The sequence below is a fragment of the Pseudophryne corroboree genome, chromosome 9, assembly GCF_028390025.1.
Source record: "Pseudophryne corroboree isolate aPseCor3 chromosome 9, aPseCor3.hap2, whole genome shotgun sequence".
NCBI classification, from domain to species: domain Eukaryota; kingdom Metazoa; phylum Chordata; class Amphibia; order Anura; family Myobatrachidae; genus Pseudophryne; species Pseudophryne corroboree.
The window spans coordinates 227,643,882-227,667,856 of record NC_086452.1 but is presented as its reverse complement, the minus strand read 5'-3'; the positions used below and the strand labels follow the sequence as shown (position 1 = coordinate 227,667,856).

General features: G+C 46.2%; 1 protein-coding gene across 4 annotated transcripts in view; it reads right to left on the bottom strand.

Annotated features, from left to right (window-relative positions):
- The window catches only part of CAMSAP2 (calmodulin regulated spectrin associated protein family member 2), a 286,395-nt gene that overhangs the window by 138,892 nt on the left and 123,528 nt on the right, over window positions 1-23,975 (bottom strand). For 3 of the 4 annotated variants that reach the window (XM_063940142.1, XM_063940143.1, XM_063940144.1), the window contains 2 exons: window positions 11,156-11,317; window positions 7,637-7,720 (listed from right to left, as the gene is read on the bottom strand). In XM_063940142.1, the coding sequence (XP_063796212.1) occupies window positions 7,637-7,720; window positions 11,156-11,317 (246 nt within the window). Of the gene's footprint in view, window positions 1-7,636; window positions 7,721-11,155; window positions 11,318-20,122; window positions 20,187-23,975 lie in introns of those variants that run through there. The other variant, XM_063940145.1, reaches the window with a different exon arrangement.

Here is a 23,975-nt window from a genome sequence, read left to right as displayed (position 1 = left end):
ATCGGGGGGAACCCACGCATCATCACACACTTTATTTAATTTATCTGATTCAGGAAAAACTACGGTAGTTTTTTCACATCCCACATAATACCCTCTTTTGTGGTACTTGTAGTATCAGAAATATGTAACACCTCCTTCATTGCCTTTAACGTGTGGCCCTAATAAGGAATACGTTTGTTTATTCACCGTCGACACTGGATTCAGTGTCCCTGTCTGTGTCTGTGTCGACCGACTAAAGTAAACGGGCGTTTTAAAACCCCTGACGGTGTTTTTGAGACGTCTGGACCGGTACTAATTGTTTGTCGGCCGTCTCATGTCGTCAACCGACCTTGCAGCGTGTTGACATTATCACGTAATTCCCTAAATAAGCCATCCATTCCGGTGTCGACTCCCTAGAGAGTGACATCACCATTACAGGCAATTGCTCCGCCTCCTCACCAACATCGTCCTCATACATGTCGACACACACGTACCGACACACAGCACACACACAGGGAATGCTCTGATAGAGGACAGGACCCACTAGCCCTTTGGAGAGACAGAGGGAGAGTTTACCAGCACACACCAAAAACGCTATAATTATATAGGGACAACCTTATATAAGTGTTTTCCCTTATAGCATCTTTTTTATATATTTCTAACGCCAAATTAGTGCCCCCCCTCTCTGTTTTAACCCTGTTTCTGTAGTGCAGTGCAGGGGAGAGCCTGGGAGCCTTCCCTCCAGCCTTTCTGTGAGGGAAAATGGCGCTGTGTGCTGAGGAGATAGGCCCCGCCCCTTTTTCGGCGGCCTCGTCTCCCGCTCTTAACGGATTCTGGCAGGGGTTAAATATCTCCATGTAGCCTCCGGAGGCTATATGTGAGGTATTTTTAGCCAAAATAGGTATTCATTTGCCTCCCAGGGCGCCCCCCTCCCAGCGCCCTGCACCCTCAGTGACTGCCGTGTGAAGTGTGCTGAGAGGAAAATGGCGCACAGCTGCAGTGCTGTGCGCTACCTTTAGAAGACTGAGGAGTCTTCTGCCGCCGATTCTGGACCTCTTCTTACTTCAGCATCTGCAAGGGGGCCGGCGGCAAGGCTCCGGTGACCATCCAGGCTGTACCTGTGATCGTCCCTCTGGAGCTGATGTCCAGTAGCCAAGAAGCCAATCCATCCTGCACGCAGGTGAGTTCACTTCTTCTCCCCTAAGTCCCTCGTTGCAGTGATCCTGTTGCCAGCAGGACTCACTGTAAAATAAAAAACCTAAGCTAAACTTTTCTAAGCAGCTCTTTAGGAGAGCCACCTAGATTGCACCCTTCTCGGCCGGGCACAAAAAATAAGAATTTACTTACCGATAATTCTATTTCTCGGAGTCCGTAGTGGATGCTGGGGTTCCTGAAAGGACCATGGGGAATAGCGGCTCCGCAGGAGACAGGGCACAAAAAAGTAAAGCTTTACTAGGTCAGGTGGTGTGCACTGGCTCCTCCCCCTATGACCCTCCTCCAGACTCCAGTTAGGTACTGTGCCCGGACGAGCATACACAATAAGGGAGGCATTTTGAATCCCGGGTAAGACTCATACCAGCCACACCAATCACACCGTACAACTTGTGATCTAAACCCAGTTAACAGTATGACAACAGAAAGGGCCTCTTAAAGATGGCTCCTTAACAATAACCCGAATTAGTTAACAATAACTATGTACAAGTATTGCAGATAATCCGCACTTGGGATGGGCGCCCAGCATCCACTACGGACTCCGAGAAATAGAATTATCGGTAAGTAAATTCTTATTTTCTCTATCGTCCTAAGTGGATGCTGGGGTTCCTGAAAGGACCATGGGGATTATACCAAAGCTCCCAAACGGGCGGGAGAGTGCGGATGACTCTGCAGCACCGAATGAGAGAACTCCAGGTCCTCCTTTGCCAGGGTATCAAATTTGTAAAATTTTACAAACGTGTTCTCCCCCGACCACGTAGCTGCTCGGCAGAGTTGTAATGCCGAGACCCCTCGGGCAGCCGCCCAAGATGAGCCCACCTTCCTTGTGGAGTGGGCTTTTACAGTTTTAGGCTGTGGCAGGCCTGCCACAGAATGTGCAAGTTGAATTGTGTTACAAATCCAACGAGCAATCGACTGCTTAGAAGCAGGTGCGCCCAACTTGTTGGGTGCATACAATATAAACAGCGAGTCAGATTTTCTGACTCCAGCCGTCCTTGCAATGTATATTTTTAAGGCTCTGACAACGTCCAACAACTTGGAGTCCTCCAAGTCGCTAGTGGCCGCAGGCACCACAATAGGTTGGTTCAGATGAAATGCTGATACCACTTTAGGGAGAAAATGCGGACGAGTCCGCAGTTCTGCCCTATCCGAATGGAAGATTAGATAAGGACTTTTATAAGATAAAGCCGCCAATTCAGATACTCTCCTGGCAGATGCCAGGGCTAGTAACATAGTCACTTTCAATGTGAGATATTTCAAATCCACCTTTTTCAATGGTTCAAACCAATGGGATTTGAGGAAATCTAAAACTACATTTAGATCCCACGGTGCCACCGGAGGCACCACAGGAGGCTGTATATGCAGTACTCCCTTGACAAAAGTCTGGACCTCAGGGACAGAGGCCAATTCTTTTTGGAAGAATATTGACAGGGCCGAAATTTGAACCTTAATGGATCCCAATTTGAGACCCATAGATAATCCTGATTGCAGGAAATGTAGGAAACGACCCAGTTGGAATTCCTCCGTCGGAACCCTCCGATCCTCGCACCACGCTACATATTTTCGCCAAATGCGGTGATAATGTTTCACGGTGACTTCCTTCCGTGCCTTAATCAAGGTAGGAATGACTTCTTCTGGAATGCCTTTCCCTTTTAGGATCTGGCGTTCAACCGCCATGCCGTCAAACGCAGCCGCGGTAAGTCTTGAAAAAGACAGGGACCCTGCTGTAGCAGGTCCCTTCTCAGAGGTAGAGGCCACGGTTCGTCCGTGAGCATCTCTTGAAGTTCCGGATACCAAGTCCTTCTCGGCCAATCCGGAACCACTAGTATTGTTCTTACTCTTCTTTGCCGTATGATCTTCAATACCTTTGGTATGAGCGGCAGAGGAGGAAACACATACACTGACTGGTACACCCAAGGAGTTACCAGTGCGTCCACAGCTATTGCCTGTGGATCTCTTGACCTGGCGCAATATTTGTCCAGTTTCTTGTTGAGGCGAGACGCCATCATGTCTACAATTGGTCTTTCCCAACGGTCTATTAACATGTTGAAGACTTCTGGATGTAGACCCCACTCTCCCGGATGAAGATCGTGTCTGCTGAGGAAGTCTGCTTCCCAGTTGTCCACGCCCGGGATGAACACTGCTGACAGTGCTATCACGTGATTCTCCGCCCAGCGAAGAATCTTGGCAGCTTCTGCCATTGCACTCCTGCTTCTTGTGCCGCCCTGCCTGTTTACATGGGCGACCGCCGTGATGTTGTCCGACTGAATCAACACCGGCTTTCCTTGCAGGAGAAGTTCCGCCTGGCTTAGAGCATTGTAGATTGCTCTTAGTTCCAGAATGTTTATGTGAAGAGACTTTTCCAGACTCGTCCATACTCCCTGGAAGTTTCTTCCTTGTGTGACTGCTCCCCAGCCTCTCAGGCTGGCGTCCGTGGTCACCAGGATCCAATCCTGAATGCCGAATCTGCGGCCTTCTAATAGGTGAGCCTTCTGCAACCACCACAGAAGTGACACCCTTGTCTTTGGTGACAGGGTTATTCGCAGGTGCATCTGCAGATGCGACCCTGACCATTTGTCCAACAGATCCCTTTGGAATATTCTTGCATGGAATCTGCCGAATGGAATTGCTTCGTAAGAAGCCACCATTTTTCCCAGGACTCTTGTGCATTGATGTACTGACACTTTTCCTGGTTTTAGGAGGTTCCTGACCAGATCGGATAACTCCTTGGCTTTTTCCTCTGGAAGGAAAACCTTTTTCTGAACCGTGTCCAGAATCATTCCTAGGAACAGCAGACGAGTTGTCGGGATTAAATGGGATTTTGGAATATTCAGAATCCACCCGTGTTGTCTTAGCACCTCTTGAGATAGTGCTAAAGCTGTCTCCAGCTGTTCTCTGGACCTTGCCCTTATTAGGAGATCGTCCAAGTATGGGATAACTAATACGCCTTTTCTTCGAAGAAGAATCATCATCTCGGCCATTACCTTGGTAAAGACCCGAGGCGCCGTGGACAATCCGAACGGCAGCGTCTGAAACTGATAGTGACAGTTTTGAACAATGAACCTGAGGTACCCCTGGTGTGCGGGGTAAATCGGAACGTGTAGATACGCATCCTTGGTGTCCAAGGATACCATAAAGTCCCCTTCTTCCAGGTTCGCTATCACTGCTCTGAGTGACTCCATCTTGAACTTGAACTTTTTTATGTAGAGGTTCAAGGACTTCAGATTTAGAATAGGCCTTACCGAGCCATCCGGCTTCGGTACCACAAATAGAGTGGAATAATACCCCTTTCCTTGTTGTAATAGGGGTACTTTGACTATCACCTGCTGAGCGTACAGCTTGTGAATGGCTTCCAACACCCTCTCCCTTTCGGAAGAGACGGTTGGTAAGGCAGACTTCAGGAAACGATGAGGAGGATCCGTCTCTAATTCCAACCTGTACCCCTGAGATATTATCTGCAGGATCCAGGGGTCTACCTGCGAGTGAGCCCACTGCGCGCTGTAATTTTTGAGACGGCCCCCCACTGTCCCCGAGTCCGCTTGAGAGGCCCCAGCGTCATGCTGAGGTTTTTGCAGGAGCCGGGGAGGGCTTCTGTTCCTGGGAAGGAGCTGCCTGTTGGTGTCTCTTCCCTCTTCCTCTGCCTCGTGGCAGGTACGACAAGCCCTTTGCTCTCTTATTTTTGTAGGAGCGAAAAGGCTGCGGTTGAAAGGTCGGTGCCTTTCTCTGTTGGGGAGTGACTTGAGGTAAAAAAGTGGATTTCCCGGCAGTAGCCGTGGCCACCAAGTCTGATAGACCAACTCCAAATAACTCCTCCCCTTTATACGGCAAAACCTCCATGTGACGTTTTGAATCCGCATCGCCTGTCCACTGTCGTGTCCATAAGGCTCTTCTGGCTGAAATGGACATAGCACTCATCCGAGATGCCAGTGTGCAAATATCCCTCTGTGCATCACGCATATAGATAAATGCATCCTTTATTTGTTCTAACGACAGTAAAACATTGTCCCTATCTAGGGTATCAATATTTTCAATCAGGGATTCTGACCAAACTACTCCAGCACTGCACATCCAGGCAGTTGCTATAGCTGGTCGTAGTATAACACCTGCATGTGTGTATATATTCTTTTGAATAACTTCCATCTTTCTATCTGATGGATCCTTAAGTGCGGCCGTCTCAGGAGAGGGTAACGCCACTTGTTTGGATAAGCGTGTGAGCGCCTTGTCCACCTTAGGGGGTGTTTCCCAGCGCGCCCTAACCTCTGGCGGGAAAGGGTATAATGCCAATAACTTTTTTGAAATTATCAACTTTTTATCAGGAGCAACCCACGCTTCATCACACACGTCATTTAATTCTTCTGATTCAGGAAAAAACTGTTTGTAGTTTTTTTACACCATACATAATACCCTGTTTTACGGTATCTGTAGTATCAGCTAAATGTAACGTCTCCTTCATTGCCAAAATCATATAACGTGTGGCCCTACTGGAAAATACGTTTGAATTTCTACCGTCGTCACTGGAATCAGTGCCCGTGTCTGGGTCTGTGTCGACCGACTGAGGCAAAGGGCGTTTTACAGCCCCTGACGGTGTTTGAGGCGCCTGTACAGGCATTAATTGATTGTCCGGCCGCCTCATGTCCTCAACTGACTGTTTAAGGGAAGATAAACCATCACGTAATTCCACAAATAAAGGCATCCATTCTGGTGTCGACCCCCTGGGGGGTGACATCTGCATATTTGGCAATTGCTCCGCCTCCACACCAATATCGTCCTCATACATGTCGACACCACGTACCGACACACACCGCAAACTCACAGGGAATGCTCTAATGAAGACAGGACCCACTAGCCCTTTTGGGGAGACAGAGGGAGAGTCTGCCAGCACACACCACAAAGCGCTATATATACAAGGGATATCCTTATATTAAGTGCTCCCTTATAGCTGCTTTAATATATATATATATAGCCATTAATGTGCCCCCCCTCTCTGTTTTACCCTGTTTCTGTAGTGCAGTGCAGGGGAGAGACCTGGGAGCCGTTCTGACCAGCGGAGCTGTGACAGAAAATGGCGCCGTGTGCTGAGGAGATAGGCCCCGCCCCTTTTTCGGCGGGTTCTTCTCCCGCTATTTTTCCAGTCAGGCAGGGGTTAAATATCTCCATATAGCCCCTATGGGCTATATGTGAGGTATTTTTAGCCTTGTATAAGGTTTATATTTGCCTCTCAGAGCGCCCCCCCCCAGCGCTCTGCACCCTCAGTGACTGCCCAGTGAAGTGTGCTGAGAGGAAAATGGCGCACAGCTGCAGTGCTGTGCGCTACCTTATGAAGACTGAGGAGTCTTCAGCCGCCGGTTTCCGGACCTCTTCACGCTTCAGCATCTGCAAGGGGGTCGGCGGCGCGGCTCCGGGACCGGACTCCACGGCTGGGCCTGTGTTCGATCCCTCTGGAGCTAATGGTGTCCAGTAGCCAAGCAGCAAATCCACTCTGCATGCAGGTGAGTTTACTACTTTCCCCCTAAGTCCCACGTTGCAGTGATCCTGTTGCCAGCAGGACTCACTGTAAAGAAAAAAACCTAAACTAAACTTTCTCTAAGCAGCTCTTTAGGAGAGCCACCTAGATTGCACCCTTCTCGTTCGGGCACAAAATCTAACTGGAGTCTGGAGGAGGGTCATAGGGGGAGGAGCCAGTGCACACCACCTGACCTAGTAAAGCTTTACTTTTTTGTGCCCTGTCTCCTGCGGAGCCGCTATTCCCCATGGTCCTTTCAGGAACCCCAGCATCCACTTAGGACGATAGAGAAATCTAACTGGCTTGGAGGAGGGTCATAGGGGGAGGAGCCAGTGCACACCACCTGATCGGAAAGCTTTACTTTTGTGCCCTGTCTCCTGCGGAGCCGCTATTCCCCATGGTCCTTTCAGGAACCCCAGCATCCACTAGGACGATAGAGAAATAAATGGTGTTCCTACTCCCATCCCGTGTCACTGTTACAGTAAGGCTGCATATAGAGTATAATAAGCAGATATGCCTACTGCACATTAATGAGCACTAAGCAGGGAAAGATAGTCCGTAAGACATTCTGTCCCAGTAATGGCTTGCGTCATGATCAGAATACTCAATCAATAAAGATGATAGGTAAAAGGCCTCCAAATCTGGCCCTTCCTGCATAGAACCTCACTGCAGAGTTAACAATGTTCTACATGTCTACAGGTAGATTTAGCAAGTCACATAAAGAGGACAAGTGGAGGTGTTGTCAACAGCAACCAGATTTTAGGATATCTAGAATCAAATTGGTTGCCTCTTTAGTAGGCTTGCTGAATCTCCCCATTAATCTCTGTAGTATCACATTGCGGGCAGGGGGTAGTGTCAGAAAACATTGACAGAAATACCTACACAGTTTATCCTTATTCACTGACACCATTACAAACATTTCTCTACATCTCAGTTGCTTACCTTTTGTGTAGTGTTTGTGTCCATATTCTGCTGCTCTTTCAGTCGTTGTTCTTGCTCAAGAATTTCCTTCAGGTGTCCATTTACCTGAAACATCCAAACACAAGTGCTTTAGCAGGACATCGCCTGACAATGTGAGTCTCCACAGAAAGAGAACCAAATGAAACTCCGGTACAAAGAACTACAACTGTAACTACCAATCTGTCATAATTTCATAAATGTAAATAGTTCTCTAAGAATTGGTTTGCTGATCAGTGGAAGTCATATAAGCCAAGGTGACACGGTCTTCTCCACTTATGTATAGTGCCCTAAATTTGCAATAAAATAAAGTATAACAGGAATGTATGAGAAAATACTGCAGACACAACTACTAGAAGGGGAGGAAACTGCTGCACATTTTTGTGGGAACTATGGGGGAGCACCTACGGTGTTGAGAAGCCTATGTATTAAGGGCTCTCCTCTAATGTCATATGGAAACTATACGGGCAGAACGGATGGTGTAATGGCTAGCATTACCGCCTCACAGCACTGAGGTCATGGGTTCGATTCCCACCATGGCCCTAACTGTGTGGAGTTTGTATATTCTCCCCATACTTATGTGGGTTTCCTCCGGGTTCTCTGCTTTCCTCCCACAATCAAAAAATATACTGGTAAGTTAATTGGCTCCTGACACAATTAACCCTAGTGTGAATGTGTCTGTGTACATGTGATAGGGAATATAGAGTGTAAGCTCCACTGGGGCAGGGACTGATGTGAATGGACAATTATTCTCTGTAAAGCGCTGCGGAATATGTGTGCGCTATATAAATAACTGGTAATCTTATATAGTTATTATTATGTGGCTAAAGCAGGAGAAATCAGATATTGCAGTCCATATTACAGTCCAGTATTGCAGTCCATGAGCACTGCTCCTGGGACAAGCTTTTCTGAGCTTGGTGACGTTAGCGAATGGCATCTTCAGATGGCGTCAGCTGCTCTGTCCCTATGAAGGCATTACTGCCGGACAGTGATGTCCTGATCCCTTGCTGGCTACTTACATGATCACATCCTACCAGCAATTGCATTTTGCGTATGTGAATGCATGGCCATAGCAGTGTCCTAGCTGACAGTAAATGAATAGGGATAGCTACCACTTTACGGACAGATACAATGCTCATTGGTGGCCTATTTACATGAATTGGTCTAAGCTTTAGGAATGATGTACGAGGCTGGTAACACTTTATTGAATATCACCCTATATCTTGAGTGGTTGTGATCTTTTTATCATATCTCTCACATATGGAAATACATCAGTTACTGAATGACTGTCATACAATCGTAACTCAGTTTCAACTGAGTGGGATGTGGTATGACATTTGGACATGCAAAATGCTGACAGATATATCAAAACTGACATGTCGACATTTGCAAATGTCTACACTTATATTTCAGCCTAAATCTAATCTAAACTAATCCTAATTTCAGCCTAATCCTAACCCTAATTGAATGTGTCAATATTGGGGGTAATTCCAAGTTGATCGCAGCAGGATTTTTTTTTAGCAGTTGGGCAAAACCATGTGTACTGCAGGGGAGGCAGATATAACATGTGCAGAAAGAGTTAAGGGGGGTACTCACGGAGTGATATTCTAAGCAATCTGACTAGACTGCTTAGAATATCAGCATGATCGCTCCGTGTGTAGCCCCCTCAGTGATAGCGATGCGCGGCCCCACACATCGCTATCGCTGCTGCTAGATTGGCCTGCATGCAGGCCAATCTAGCGGGTCGCTCACTTCACCCGCTGGGTGAAGTGAGCGGCCCCCCCGTCTCCCCCCGCACGCTCAGCACAGATCGCGCTGTGCTGAGCAGCGGGAGAGATGTGTGCTGAGCGGTTCGCTCAGCACACATCTCTTCCTGCATCGGCCGTCTATATGGGCCTATAGATTTGGGTGTGGTGTGTTCAGTCTGCAATCTAATTTGCAGTGTAAAAATAAAGCAGCCAGTATTTACCCTGCACAGAAATAAAATAACCCACCCAAATCTTACTCTATCTGCACATGTTATATCTGCCTCCCCTGCAGTGCACATGGTTTTGCCCAACTGCAAAAAAAAAATCCTACTGCGATCAACTTGGAATTACCCCCTTTGTGACCACCGACATTCACAATGTGGATGTTGACAGGTTATTGGTTGACATCCTGAATGTCGTCATTACGTTGTTTATATAATGAATGTTGGCATCCTGACTGGAAACCACGGTATGGGTATAGTACTTTCTAATGAAGTGTTAAAACCCCCAGTCCAGGCTGCATGTGACTAACCCTAATACAGCTCTGTTGCGTTACTAACTATTATCCTAGGCTGTGTGTGCATACTTCAAGAGGCTGCAGCACTCTAAGCTTCTCCCACCTCTTCACGCTCCTATACAATGAACAGTCACACATTGTGCATGCCCTAGCTAAGTAGAGTGCATATGACTATAAAGACCAGGTGCTAGGTACATGAATGAACTACAGTTTTTATTTCTGATGAAGCGCATACAGTACAATAATCACCATACAAACGTCACTATGTTATTAGACTTATTTTGTTTTATATGTATGTGGTTGATAAAAGGTTGAACTTGACATAATACAAATGATGCAAGAGGAAAGGAGCAGCTCTCTGATGTTATAGTATTGGAAAGCCCATGGAGGACTGACATGACCTGAAATAGGCTGTTGGCTATGCAATATAAAATGTATTATAACTTATAGTGTTCCACATGATTTTTACATTTGTATTTTTTGTTTGCTTGTTTTTATTATGAACAATGAATTTCAGTGTGTTGTCCGGAAATGCTTCCTCATCGTTATCATTATAATTGCTCCAGCATCAGGAGCCCCTGGGGTTCAGGCCCCTAATAAACTAGTCTTTGATTTCCGAAATCATGGAAGAACATGTTCCTGTTGGAGACTAGCTCAGCACATGCGTGCAGCCTTTTTCATAGTGTGAATCTTGGTATCTGCTGGTACCAGTGTGCTAATTGTGGGCGATGCAAGCCGTACATACTGTAATGCATCAGGGTCATTTACTGTCATTTTTGCTTTCATGCCCAAACTATTCTGAATGCCGTATGTTCATTTCTGTAACACATTCATTAAAGAAAAACAGGTGCTGTTAATATTCACAGCTGCTGTAGGTTTCTGTTAGCTGATGTACCGGGTGGACGGTGACGGTGAGTGAGTGAGTGAGTGAGTGAGTGAGTGAGTGAGTGAGTGTGTGTGTGTGTGTGTGTGTGTGTGTGTGTGTGTGTGTGTGTGTGTGTGTGTGTGCGTGTGTAACCTACAGTGACAACCGTACAATGAGAGTGGGCCTGCAAACACATAATCATACAAGAATCTGACAGTTGACATTAAATCAAACAGTGCCGATAGGAAGAGTGATAGAACTCTACCACGTTATATCTAAAGCTCAAACAGTGCTTCAAGTTCTAATACAAAGAAACAGGAAAAAGAACACCTATTTCTAACGGATTTATTGAGTCACTCTGTAGGTGCCCCCACCTTATTAATCCAGTACATGACAGCATCCTCAATATCGTAGGGTAGGTCGGCAGTCTGAAAGAAGGGAGAGTATTTGTGGACACATGCAATGACTTTCTCAATGCTGACCATCTCCACGGTGTATGCCATCATCAGAGTGTCGATCATTGCCAGGTGAGCGCTCTGCACACAAAGAAATCCCATTAGGAGCCACAGGCAGGTGGTATAGGTAAAGAAGGCAGTTAGCAGGACATCTGGGTGATCCTATGTAAATGATTAGTGCATAAGGTACATTTTGAAATCTCTCTATTAAAATAAAAAAAGAAGGTGCACACATAAAACGGGAACTTTAAAAAAGCAACACCGGATCTTTAGTTTAACACTCACTAATCATATCATTAGTATAAAACAATGGGGGTAATTCTGAGTTGATCGCAGCAGGATTTTTGATAGCAACTGGGCAAAACCATGTGCACTGCAGGGGAGGCAGATATAACATGTGCAGAGAGAGTTAGATTTGGGTGGGTTATTTTATTTCTGTGCAGGGTAAATACTGGCTGCTTTATTTTTACACTGCAAATTAGATTGCAAATTGAACACACCCCACCCAAATCTAACTCTCTCTGCACATGTTAGATCTGCCTGCCCTGCAGTGCACATGGTTTTGCCCAGTTGCTATCAAAAATCCTGCTGCGATCAACTTGGAATTACCCCCAATACCTTCTCTTCCCACAGTTGATTTGGGGGAAGTACTCATTACTCCTACTCCAGAAGTTTTTAACTTCTCCTGACACTATAATCTTTAGAATTATTCTCCACTTATTAATAATGTACTTCTTTTAAATCAATAAATAGGATTTTAATACCTACCGGTAAATCCTTTTCTCCTAGTCTGTAGAGGATGCTGGGGACTCCAAAAGGACCATGGGGTATAGACTGGATCCGCAGGAGACATGGGCACACTAAAAGAATTTGACTGGGAGTGAACTGACTCCTCCCTCTATGCCCCTCCTCTAGACCTCAGTTATAGGAACTGTGCCCAGTGGAGACGGACATTTCGAGGAAAAGGATTTTTGTTAAACTAAGGGTGAGAAACATACCAGCTCACACCACCAACACACCATACAACTGGATTAGCATGAAAACCAGATAACAGTATGAACGAAAAAACAGCAACAGCTGAACGTAACCGATACACAACTATCGTGTAACCGAAAACAACAACCAACAATACAACTGCAAGTAACAGTATGCACTGGGATGGGCGCCCAGCATCCTCTACGGACTAGGAGAAAAAGGATTTACCGGTAGGTATTAAAATCCTATTTTCTCTTAGGTCCTAGAGGATGCTGGGGACTCCAAAAGGACCATGGGGTCTATACCAAAGCTCCAGACCGGACGGGAGAGTGCGGACGACTCTGCACCACCGATTGAGCAAACATGAGGTCCTCCTCAGCCAGGGTATCAAACTTATAGAACTTAGCAAAAAAGTGTTTGAACCCGACCATGTAGCTGCTCGGCAAAGTTGAAGTGCCGAGACCCCTCGGGCAGCCGCCCAAGACGAGCCCACCTTCCTGGTAGAATGGGCCTTTACTGACTTCGGCAATGGCAACCCAGCCGAAGAGTGAGCATGCTAAATCGTATTACAAATCCAGCGTGCAATAGTCTGCTTGGAAGCAGGATTTCCAATCTTGTTGGAAGCATACAGGACAAATAGTGTTTCCGTTTTCCTAACAAGAGCCGTTCTGGCGACATAAATTTTTAAAGCTCTTACGACATCAAGAGACTTTGGAACTGCGACAGCCTCCGTAGCCGCAGGTACCACAATAGGTTGATTTATGTGAAACGAAGAAACCACCTTCGGCAGAAATTGTTGACGAGTCCTCAATTCCGCTCTATCAACATTAAAAATCAAATATGGGCTCTTGTGAGACAAAGCCGCCAATTCTGACACTCGCCTGGCAGACGCCAAGGCCAAAAGCATGACCACTTTCCAAGTGAGAAACTTTAACTCAACCTTTCGCAAAGGTTCAAACCAGTGAGACATAAGAAACTGTAACACCACTTCAAGATCCCACGGGGCCACAGGTGGCACAAACGGAGGATGGATATGCAGCACTCCCTTCACGAAAGTCTGAACCTCAGGAAGGGCGGCCAATTGTTTTTGAAAGAAAATAGATAAAGCCGAAATCTGCACTTTGATGGAACCTAATTTCAGGCCTGCATCCACGTCTGCCTGAAAAAAATGGAGGAAACGACCCAAGTGAAACTCATCCGCAGGAGCTGCTTTGGTTTCACACAACGACACATATTTTCTCCAAATACGGTGATAATGTTTTGCCGTGACCTCCTTTCTAGTCTTAAGGAGAGTGGGGATGACTTCCCCGGGAATACCTTTCCGAGCTAGGATTTGGCGTTCAACCTCCACACCGTCAAACACAGCCGCGGTAAGTCCGGAAACACGCATGGCCCTGCTGTAACAGGTCCTCTCTTAGAGGAAGCGGCCAAGAATCTTCTACGAGTAATTCCTGAAGATCCGGATACCAGGCCCTCCGTGGCCAATCTGGAACGACGAGTATTGCCTGAACCCTTGTTCTTCTTATAATCCTCAACACTCTTGGAATGAGAGGAAGTGGAGGGAACACATACACCGACTGAAACACCCACGGAGTTACCAGGGCGTCCACTGCACTGGCTTGGAGGTCCCTCGACCTGGAACAATACCTCGGAAGCTTCTTGTTGAGGCGAGACGCCATCATGTCTATTTGAGGAATTCCCCAACGCCTTGTCACTTCTGCAAATACCTCTTGATGAAGGGCCCACTCTCCTGGATGGAGATCGTGTCTGCTGAGGAAGTCTGCTTCCCAGTTGTCCACGCCCGGAAGGAAGACAGCTGACAGAGCGCTCACGTGCTGTTCCGCTCAGCGGAGAACTCTTGTGGCCTCCGCCATTGCCGCTCTTCTCTTTGTTCCGCCCTGGCAGTTTACGTACGCCACCGCTGTTATATTGTCCGACTGGATCAGGACAGGGAGACCTTGAAGAAGGTTCTTCGCTTGCAGGAGGCCGTTGTAAATGGCTCTTAACTCGAGAACATTTATGTGGAGACAAGATACCAGGTTTGACCATTTTCCCTGGAAACTTCTTCCTTGTGTGACTGCACCCCAGCCTCGGAGACTTGCATCTGTGGTCAGTAGGACCTAATCCTGGATTCCGAAACGGCGTCCCTTTAGAAGGTGAGAACCTTGCAGCCACCACAGGAGAGAAATTCTGGTCCTGGAAGATAGACTTGTTTTCCGGTGCATGTGCAGGTGAGACCCGGACCATTTGTTCAGCAGATCCCACTAAAACACCCGGGCAAGAAACCTGCCAAACGGAATGGCTTCGTAAGCCGCAACCATCTTCCCTAGCACTCGAGTGCATTGATGAATCGACACTCTTGCTGGTCTCAGAATCTCCTTGACCATGGTCTGGATTTCCAGAGCCTTTTCCGGCGGAAGAAACACCCTCCGTAGTTCCGTGTCTAGAATCATGCCCAAGAAGGGCAGCCGAGTTGTCGGGATTAACTGAGACTTTGGCAAATTTAGAATCCAACCATGCTGTTGCAGAACCGTCAGGGAGAGTTCCACATTTCTTAGCAACTGCTCTCTTGATCTCGCCTTTATCAGGAGATCGTCCAAGTACGGGATAATTGTGACACCCTGCTTGCGTAGGAGTACCAACATTTCCGCCATCACTTTGGTGAAGACCCTCAGGGCTGTGGAAAGCCCAAACGGCGTCTGAAATTGGTAATGACAATCCTGCACCACAAATCTCAGGAAGGCCTGATGAGGAGGATATATCGGGACGTGTAAGTAGGCATCTTTTATGTCGACTGACACCATAAAATCACCCCCTTCTAGGCTGGAGATCACAGCTCGAAGAGATTCCATCTTGAACTTGAAAGTTTTCAAGTACGGATTGAGGGATTTTAGGTTCAGGATCGGTCTGACCGAGCCGTCCGGCTTTGGCACGACAAAGAGGCTCGAATAGAACCCTTCCCCCCGTTGGGACGGGGGAACCGGGACAATGACCCTCTGTTGACACAGCTTCTGTATCGCAGCATTTACTACTTCCCTTTCTGGAATAGAAACTGGCAAGGCTGATTTAAAAAAACGGCAGAGGGGCATCTCCTGAAACTCCAGTTTGTACCCCTGGGACACTATGTCTAAGACCCAAGGATCTAGGCCTGACTGAAACCAGACCTGACTGAAGATTCGGAGACGGGCCCCCACCGGCACGGACTCCGTAGGGGAGCCCCAACGTCATGCGGTGGACTTGACAGATGCGGGGGAGGACTTTTGGTCCTGGGCGCCAGACACAGCAGGCGACCTTTTTCCCCTACCTCTACCTTTTGAAGCGAGGAAGGACGAGCCCCTTCCTTTTTTGTATTTATTAGGCCGAAAGGACTGCATCTGATAATGGTGCGCCTTTTTCTGTTGTGCGGGAACATAAGGAAGAAAAGATGACTTACCCGCAGTAGCGGTAGACACCAGGTCAGCAAGGCCGTCACCAAACAAGACACTACCTTTAAAAGGGAGAGCTTCCAGAGCTTCCTTGGAATCGGCATCAGCATTCCATTGATGAATCCACAGATCCCAAGAGGCCAATATCCCTCGCCGCATCCTTTAGGTAAGCTGCAGCGTCCCTGATATAACCAAGAGTCAAAAGAATGTTATCCTTATCAAGGGTATCCATGTCAGATGCCAAATTATCAGCCCACTTAGCAATATCACTACTCACCCACGTCGACGCCACGGCAGGCCTGAGGAGTGCACCCGTAGTGACATAAATGGCCTTTAATGTCGTTTCCGGCTTGCGATCCGCAGGATCCTTGAGGGCAGCTGTGTCAGGAGACGGAAGCACCACTTTTTTGGACAGTCGGGACAGAGCCTTGTCCACATTGGTAGACGACTCCCATTTCTCCCTGTCGTCAGAGGGGAAAGGATATGCCATAAAAATTCTCTTGGGAATCTGCCACCTTTTGCTAGGCGACTCCCAAGCCTTTTCACAAAGAGCGTTCAGTTCATGAGAGGGGGGAAACTTCACCTCAGGCTTTTTCCCTTTAAATAAACAAACCCTTGTATCTGGAACAGGAGGTTCCTCAGATATATGTAAAACATCTTTAATAGCCACAATCATGTACTGAATACTCTTTACCAATTTTGGATGTAAAGTGGCTTCACTAAAGTCGACACTGGAATCAGAGTCCGTGTCGGTATCCGTATCTGCCATCTGGGTAAAGGAACGTTTCTGTGACCCTGAGGGAGCCTGTACCTGAGACAAGGCGTCCTCCATGGATTTTCTCCACGTTTGTGTCTGAGAATCAGATTAATTCAGCCTCTTAGATAATAACGCCACATTTGCATTCAGTGTACTCAACATATTCACCCAATCAGCAGTCGGCTGTGCCAACAGAGCTACTCCCAAATCCTTCTATGCGCCCCCAGTAACTTCCTCCGGGGAGGAGCACTCAGCCTCAGACATGTCGACACACAGTACCGACACACACGCACTCACACTGGCAAAAGGGGACAGACCCACAGGGAAGCCTGTAGAGAGAACACAGAGGGAGTATGCCAGCTCACACCCCAGCATCCATATACTAGTAAAACAATTATACTGTTTGCTCCCAGTACTTGTAAGGAGAGTGGAGGTCCGGGCCAGCGTCTCTGCATGCACTGTGAAGAGATAAAATGGTGCTGGTAAGCTGTGCGGCTAAGCCCCGCCCCTTCTTGGCGAGCTGTAGTCCCGCTTAAATTTTAAATTATTATACTGGCGGGGGTCTCATACATAGTGCCCAGGCACCTAATATGCGTTTTGCCAGTTAAACAACCTCAGTAACTTGCTGTCCAGGGCGATCCTCCCCAGCGCCCTGCACGCTGTGAGTGCCGTTGGTGTGTGTGTGGGAGCATGAAGCGCAGCACGACCGCTGCGCTGTACCTCCGTTACTGAAGTCTTCTGCCGTCACTGAAGTCTTCTGCCTCCTGCATACTCACCCGGCTTCTTTCTTCTGGCTTCTGTGAGGGGGGTGACGGCGCGGCTCCGGGAACAAGCAGCTAGGCGCACCAAATGATCGAACCCTCTGGAGCTAATGGTGTCCAGTAGCCTAAGAAGCAGAGCCCTTAACTCAGTAGAAGTAGGTCTGACTTCTCTCCCCTCAGTCCCACGAAGCAGAGAGCCTGTAGCCAGCAGGTCTCTCTGAAAATAAAAAACCTAACAAAGTCTTTTCCAGAGAAACTCAGTAGAGCTCCCCTAGTGTGTGTCCAGTCTCTCCTGGGCACAGAATCTAACTGAGGTCTGGAGGAGGGGCATAGAGGGAGGAGCCAGTTCACACCCACTAAAAGTATTATAGTGTGCCCATGTCTCCTGCGGATCCCGTCTATACCCCATGGTCCTTTTGGAGTCCCCAGCATCCTCTAGGACGTAAGAGAAATATGATTTAAAGATTTAAATAATAATTAGTATTCAAAATCTAGAAGCTTCTACTGACGTTTAAATAGAAGTGATCACTAGAAAATTGCATTTTACATATCTGGACAAGAAGCTTAAGGGATAATCTTGCTAATACTGCTAAGTAAGTGTAAAACAAACAGATACAATCTCCTCCTCACCTCCAGCTAATCCGCCCTTTCTACTTCCAACCGCAGTGTTTCACTGGGGCTACTACATCCACATGTAAGAATTGTGTCTTCCACATTGGAACTTAAATTACTTTACTTCTAGTGGCCTAAATGTCCATGCATCTAAAGGTGGCCTCAACCCTTTACCTACATGCCTACATGACTTTTAAAGGGTAATACATTGCAACAATAATGTGTCCCCACAACGATCAGCAGTGTGAAAACTCAACCCTGCCAGGTCTCCAATGCTGCACAGCCAGGAGCAGGGCATGGGTAAAGGTGCACTGACTAAAGGGGGGTACTGACGGGAGAGATGTGTGCTGAGCAATCTTAACACAGACCGCTCAGCACACATCTCTCCCCCCACTCAGCACAGAGCGATGTGCTGACCGAGGGAACGGACAGGGGGCTGCTCACTTCACACATCAGTGAACTGAGCGACCCGCTAAATTGAGCCTGCATGCAGGCTCAATCTAGCACCGGCGATAGCAATGCGTGGGGCCGCACATCGCTATCGCTGGGGGCATACACACGGCAGATCCGTGCTTAAAATCTAAGCAATCTAGTCAGATTGCTTAGATTTTAAACACTGATCTCTCCGTGTGTACCCCCCTTAAGGGGAACATTTACTAAGCAGTGATAAGAGTGGAGAAGTGAGCCAGTAGAGAAATCTCCCCATCAACCAATCAGCAGCTCTATCATTTTATAGCATGCAAATTATATGATGTTACTTCTGTGCTGATTGGTTGCCATGGGCAACTTCTCCACTGGCTCACTTCTCCGCTCTTATCACTGCTTAGTAAATGTACCATTGAGTATGTTAATCACACAGACGGGACAGAACAGCACCCTTGTTCTATCAGAGTCATTTATGAAAATTACAACAGAGTCGGGGGTCTATTCATGAAGCAGTGAAAAGAGTGGAGAAGTGAACCACTGGAGAAGTTGCCCATGGAAACCAATCAGCTTCTCTGTATAATTTTATAGTATGCAAATTATAAATGTTACTTCAGCGCTGATTGGCTCTTCTCCACTGGCTCACTTCTCCACAGTTTTCACTGCTTCATGAATAGACCCCTCAGTTTGAAGTCATTGCTGTATCAGCGGGGAGAGTTCCCCTAAACAGCAGAGTCTACGACATGGAGCATTACAGTTCTTTCTGCTAGTTAGAGGGATTACATTAAAGCAGAAGAAAAAAAATACCCATTAAAGTGTTTAGAAAGAGGTAGAGAATGGCATTATGGACAACATATAATAAAAGCAAAGACCAAAAAAACAAATCTAATAGTTTTAGGAAGACATATTTAAGAAAAATTACAACAAAAAAATTAAATAAAAATAAAAGTAAACTGGTAAATGGCCACAAAATAATTCACATACTGATCTTTGGAACATATATGACCCTTGTTACAAGGCTGTGCTAGTATAGTGGCAGATGATCGTGCGCTTCTTCACTCTTTATCCTTACAGACTTTCTAACAAGGAATCATTGGACTGACGCGCACATTCTACCTAGATCAAAAATAATTTCCAATATTAAATCCATTCTAAACAAAGAGGGCCTGATTCAGAGATGGAAGCCACTCTCATTGCTATGAGGGCAAAAGATGCCTCCTGACAGCACCACAAAAGTGCAATGGTTCCAGTGCTTGGCCATCTTGGTAGTCCTCAGCCTGACCAGCATTACTGTTACGACAGGGCCAGGAAGTCTGTGCTTAATAACACATCACATTTATATTATACACATAAATATATACACAATGCAGATTACATGTATGTTTGCTAAACTGTGCGATGAAAGTGCACTACCGGGAAGGGTGACATTTCCGCAATATAAAATGGATCTTATTTCTGATGTACCTTTAGAGGCTTACTACCCAAACAACCTTTAATTAAAATGTTTTAATTATATAGCACAGACACTGACTTTCTGTGCCAACGGCAGTGGAAGAATTAAAGCTTCTTTTCTTTTTAAACCTAAATTTTGTCAACATTTTCCGATACAATTATTTGGATAGATTCCAACTTCTCTTCCAGTCTGAACTTACATATGAAAATTTTGAGACTTACAATTTTCTTGTGTGCTTTAATTGCACCACTGCTTAATTAAGTTGTTGTCTGTCCTGTGTAATTAGGGGTTCAAGCAGAGTAGAGACGTAATTACAGCTATTATAAGACTCACTGCCCAGAATTTTAATAGCTCCAGTCAATAAAATAATAGTGTCTGGGAGATTCAAGTATTTATCAAGGCTTGCAAGAGGCAGACATAGGGCACACATCTGAGACAGGAATACAGCAAAGAGCAAGTAAAGCTAGGTATACACTATACCACAGGTTCTCAAACTCGGTCCTCAGGACCCCACAGAGTGCATGTTTTGCAGGTCTCCTCACAGATCACAAGTGAAATAATTAGCTCCACATGTGGATCTTTTAAAATGTGTCAGTGAGTAATGAATACACCTGTGCACCTGCTGGGTTACCTGCAAAACATGCACTATGTGGGGTCCTGAGGACCGAGTTTGAGAACCACTGCACTATACAATTATCTGGCAGATAATCTGCCAGATCTGGCTGGTTGGTATGAAAATCTGGTAATGGATGAGAGCAAATGACAATCGACCATTTGCTCCCAAACACTGGAAAACTAACAAAACCTGTCGTTCATACAAATTAGTTAAACATAAATTTAAGCAACTTGGATGAACTGACTGTCTGGATTGTTCCTTCAATTATCAAACTTGTCCGATCCACTGGACTTCCGGCTGTAATGGAAGATCGCCTCCATACATCGTACCTGTGGCTCTTCAGCTGTTTTAGAATTCCCCAATGGTAAAACTATGGCATTGCATGCAGGGATGTGTAGTTCCAGAGCAGCTGGGGAGCCACAGGATAGCCAGGCCTGGTGTAGTGTGTGGAGGCAATCCAGCTACCAGACAGTTGGGCTCCTCCCCTGTAAACTGGTCCAGGTACAGCCAGCCTAATGCTAGAAAGAATATATTTATTCCAGACACAGCTATTATGAGTGTGCTAAACTGCTAATCACTTCCAGAAGGCACCTGTAAAGAGTTGGCTGCTGCAGATGTAGGATTATATAGTACATTCACAGCAGCTTCATCTTTGTATACGTCATAACTGTGGAAGACAGATGCAGACCAGTTAAACTACCTACATTAGCCTTAAACTTGTCATGGATAGTTTTTTTTACATCCGCTTCATCAGATGTGTAGTAGATTGATTATATACCACATTTATCACAGTGTACCACCATCCCTGCAACCGCCCCTGCTGTCACTAGATTACAGCTACTATTCGATGACTGCAGCCCATGGTAGGCATTCAAGCTGTTAGCAATTACTGGCTATCAGCCACTGAGCAGCACCACGATTCTTAGCTGTGCACATATCAGCCAGTTACTGTATCCCAGGCATTGTAACTTTTCCTGTACATCGCTATGAAGTGCAGGAGAAAACTTGCAATATAGATAGATACAATTTCTGTTTCGGAACAGCAATCCGTGTCCATAGTGTTGAAATGAAACAGTGCTTACATATCAAGAATATCCATTTCGTATATACATGCTCAGTTGTATTCAGTCTAACCCAGCATATTCCTGTTTAGATTTAATTTAACAGTACTGTCATTTATAGCAACAGCTGTATGCAACAACAGGAATCCTATGAAGCAATATAAGGCATTCCAGTAGTCAATAACATGGAGGAAGCAAGGACATGTACATGCAGTCGTCTGTACATCGACGTGCACAGTATTACAGCTACTGAGTATGCAGTACAGGCTATAGGTAAAACAGAGCAGAGCGTGTTACATGCCAAACAGCCACATGTTATGTTTAACCCTGTGTCTGTCTGGAACCAGTTTGAGGTTAAATTTAAGCAACTGGAGAAGCAGAAACCCATCTTGATAACAGTGACACATAAATGGTTAACACAGGGCCTGTGTTCAGAAGTACAAACAGAAGCGGCTTGTTCCCATAAAAACCACCAGCAGATGGGTGTCACCGACCATTCCAAACATACCACTGCGCCTGCCCAGGATCTTACAAACAAGACCCCCTCCAGTTGTTCCACAAACAGAAGGTCGGTAGTAACCCCTTCATGACTAGTATATTAACATTCTCTTTTTAAATGGAAATCTGCCAAAAGGGGCTGAACTTGTTTTGTGGATGGCACAATCCTGCTGATTTGGGAATCAGCATATTTCAGGAACATCACAAAACATTTTGATCCACAAGATCAAAACATCTCTAAAGGTGGGTACACACTAGGCGATGTGGTCTATGAGCGACGTTGCCTAGTGTTTCCCCTCCCGGGCCGGTCGGTGGCAGCGCGCACACGCTGAGCGATATGACAACCGTATCGCTCAGTGACGTCACGGCCATACATGCAGCTTTTGGACAGTCCAAATTGAACTGTATGCATGGCGGACAGTGAAGGTGGGTACACACTAATAGATATATCTGCAGATCAATTGATCTGCAGATATATCTATGGACGGATCGAGCAGTGTGTTCAGCATACACACTGATCGATCCGTCGGGGACTGACGTCATGAACTGGGCGGGCGTGTACACACGCCCGCCCAGTTAAGTTGTCAATCACCGCCGGCCGCCGCAGCATGTGTATGGGCGGTCGGCCGACCGCCCCGTACACACACAGCGACGCGCCAATATATCGGTAGATATATTGGCCGTCGGCTGTGCTGCGCGGCCGACGCGATACGTCTGTGAACGACGGAGTTCACAGACGTATCGGCCGTACACACTGGTGTGTACGGGCCTTGAGGGTCGTTAACGACCCGTGGGGCCGCGCATCGCTCGGCGGCAGTGGCATACACACTGGGCAATATAGTAATCTACGTCGCTAAGGAAGGACAAAATGAGCGACGCCGTTTACTATTATCGCCTAGTGTGTATGCACCTTAAGATGAAATAGTCACTAGCTATGTTCATTTCTCAATATCCCCTCCTAAAATGTGAAATATTTTACATTGTAACTTTGTTGGCCAGGCTGGGCTGCATGATATTTTAGATACAGGCTTGAGGCTCTTTGTCCTGTGTATTCTTGCCCCACAATCCTGTATATTCTTGCAGTTTGATGTTCTCCCCAAGGGTATATAAAAGCTGTTCTTTCACATTCCCCCTTGTGACAGGTCAGCTTTTCCATTTGATCAGCAATCCTAAAAATCGTACATCTGTCTGTCTATGCAGGAAACATACTGTCCCGCTCATCAGCAGTTCTCTAAGTCAACATGCAAATTATACACAGAACAAAATATATTGCAGGCAGGGAAATGTCCTAGACCCAGAAGAACATTAGATCGGCCGGTATCCGGTCTCTACGTCGACCACACTTAGGTTGACAATATCTAGGTCGACATGGTTTCTAGGTCAACAATTGTAGGTCGACATCAGTTTTTCACATTATTATTTTGAATTTTTTACTTTTTTCAACCTTCACGATCCACATGGACTACAATTTGGAACGGTAACCTGAACCCCAAAGTATGGCGAGGGGACACAGTGCACTAATTGAAGTTCCTGGTCACTGTACGGAGAAAACGACACCAAAAATGTAAAAAACTCATGTCGACCTGTCATGTCGACCTAAAAACCATGTCGACCTACTTGATGTCGTACAATAGTGGTCGACCTAGACACTGTCGACCTAAGTCTGGTTGACCCTCCATACCACATCCAGATCGGCCGACCATACAAGCCATACATTCTTGCAATGTGGTATATTAAATGGATGAAAATACTTCGCAATACAAAAGTGTCATCTGCTATTAGACATAATGGTATACAAGTAATCAATTAAAAGAAAATAAACCGTAAAGAAATATTGTTCTTAACTCTTTCATAAATCATACAACCAAGTGACACAATACCATTGCCCTGGAACCATAGACTTGGTGGTTGACAAGACCATGTATAAGAGAACTGCCTGCAGATTACATGAATGTAGAGGATGCCCCATTGCAGGGGGTGGGGGGGGGGGGGGAGTTTTTTTTACTGCAAAGTCCACAAAATACTACATAAGACCATTGATCCAAACCATATCAAATCAACCAATTAGTATTTAGTATTAGCCACCATCAGTCAGATAGATAATGGAAGCACGTTTGGCTGTTGCTATGTTATTTATTATTATTTATTTATTAACAGT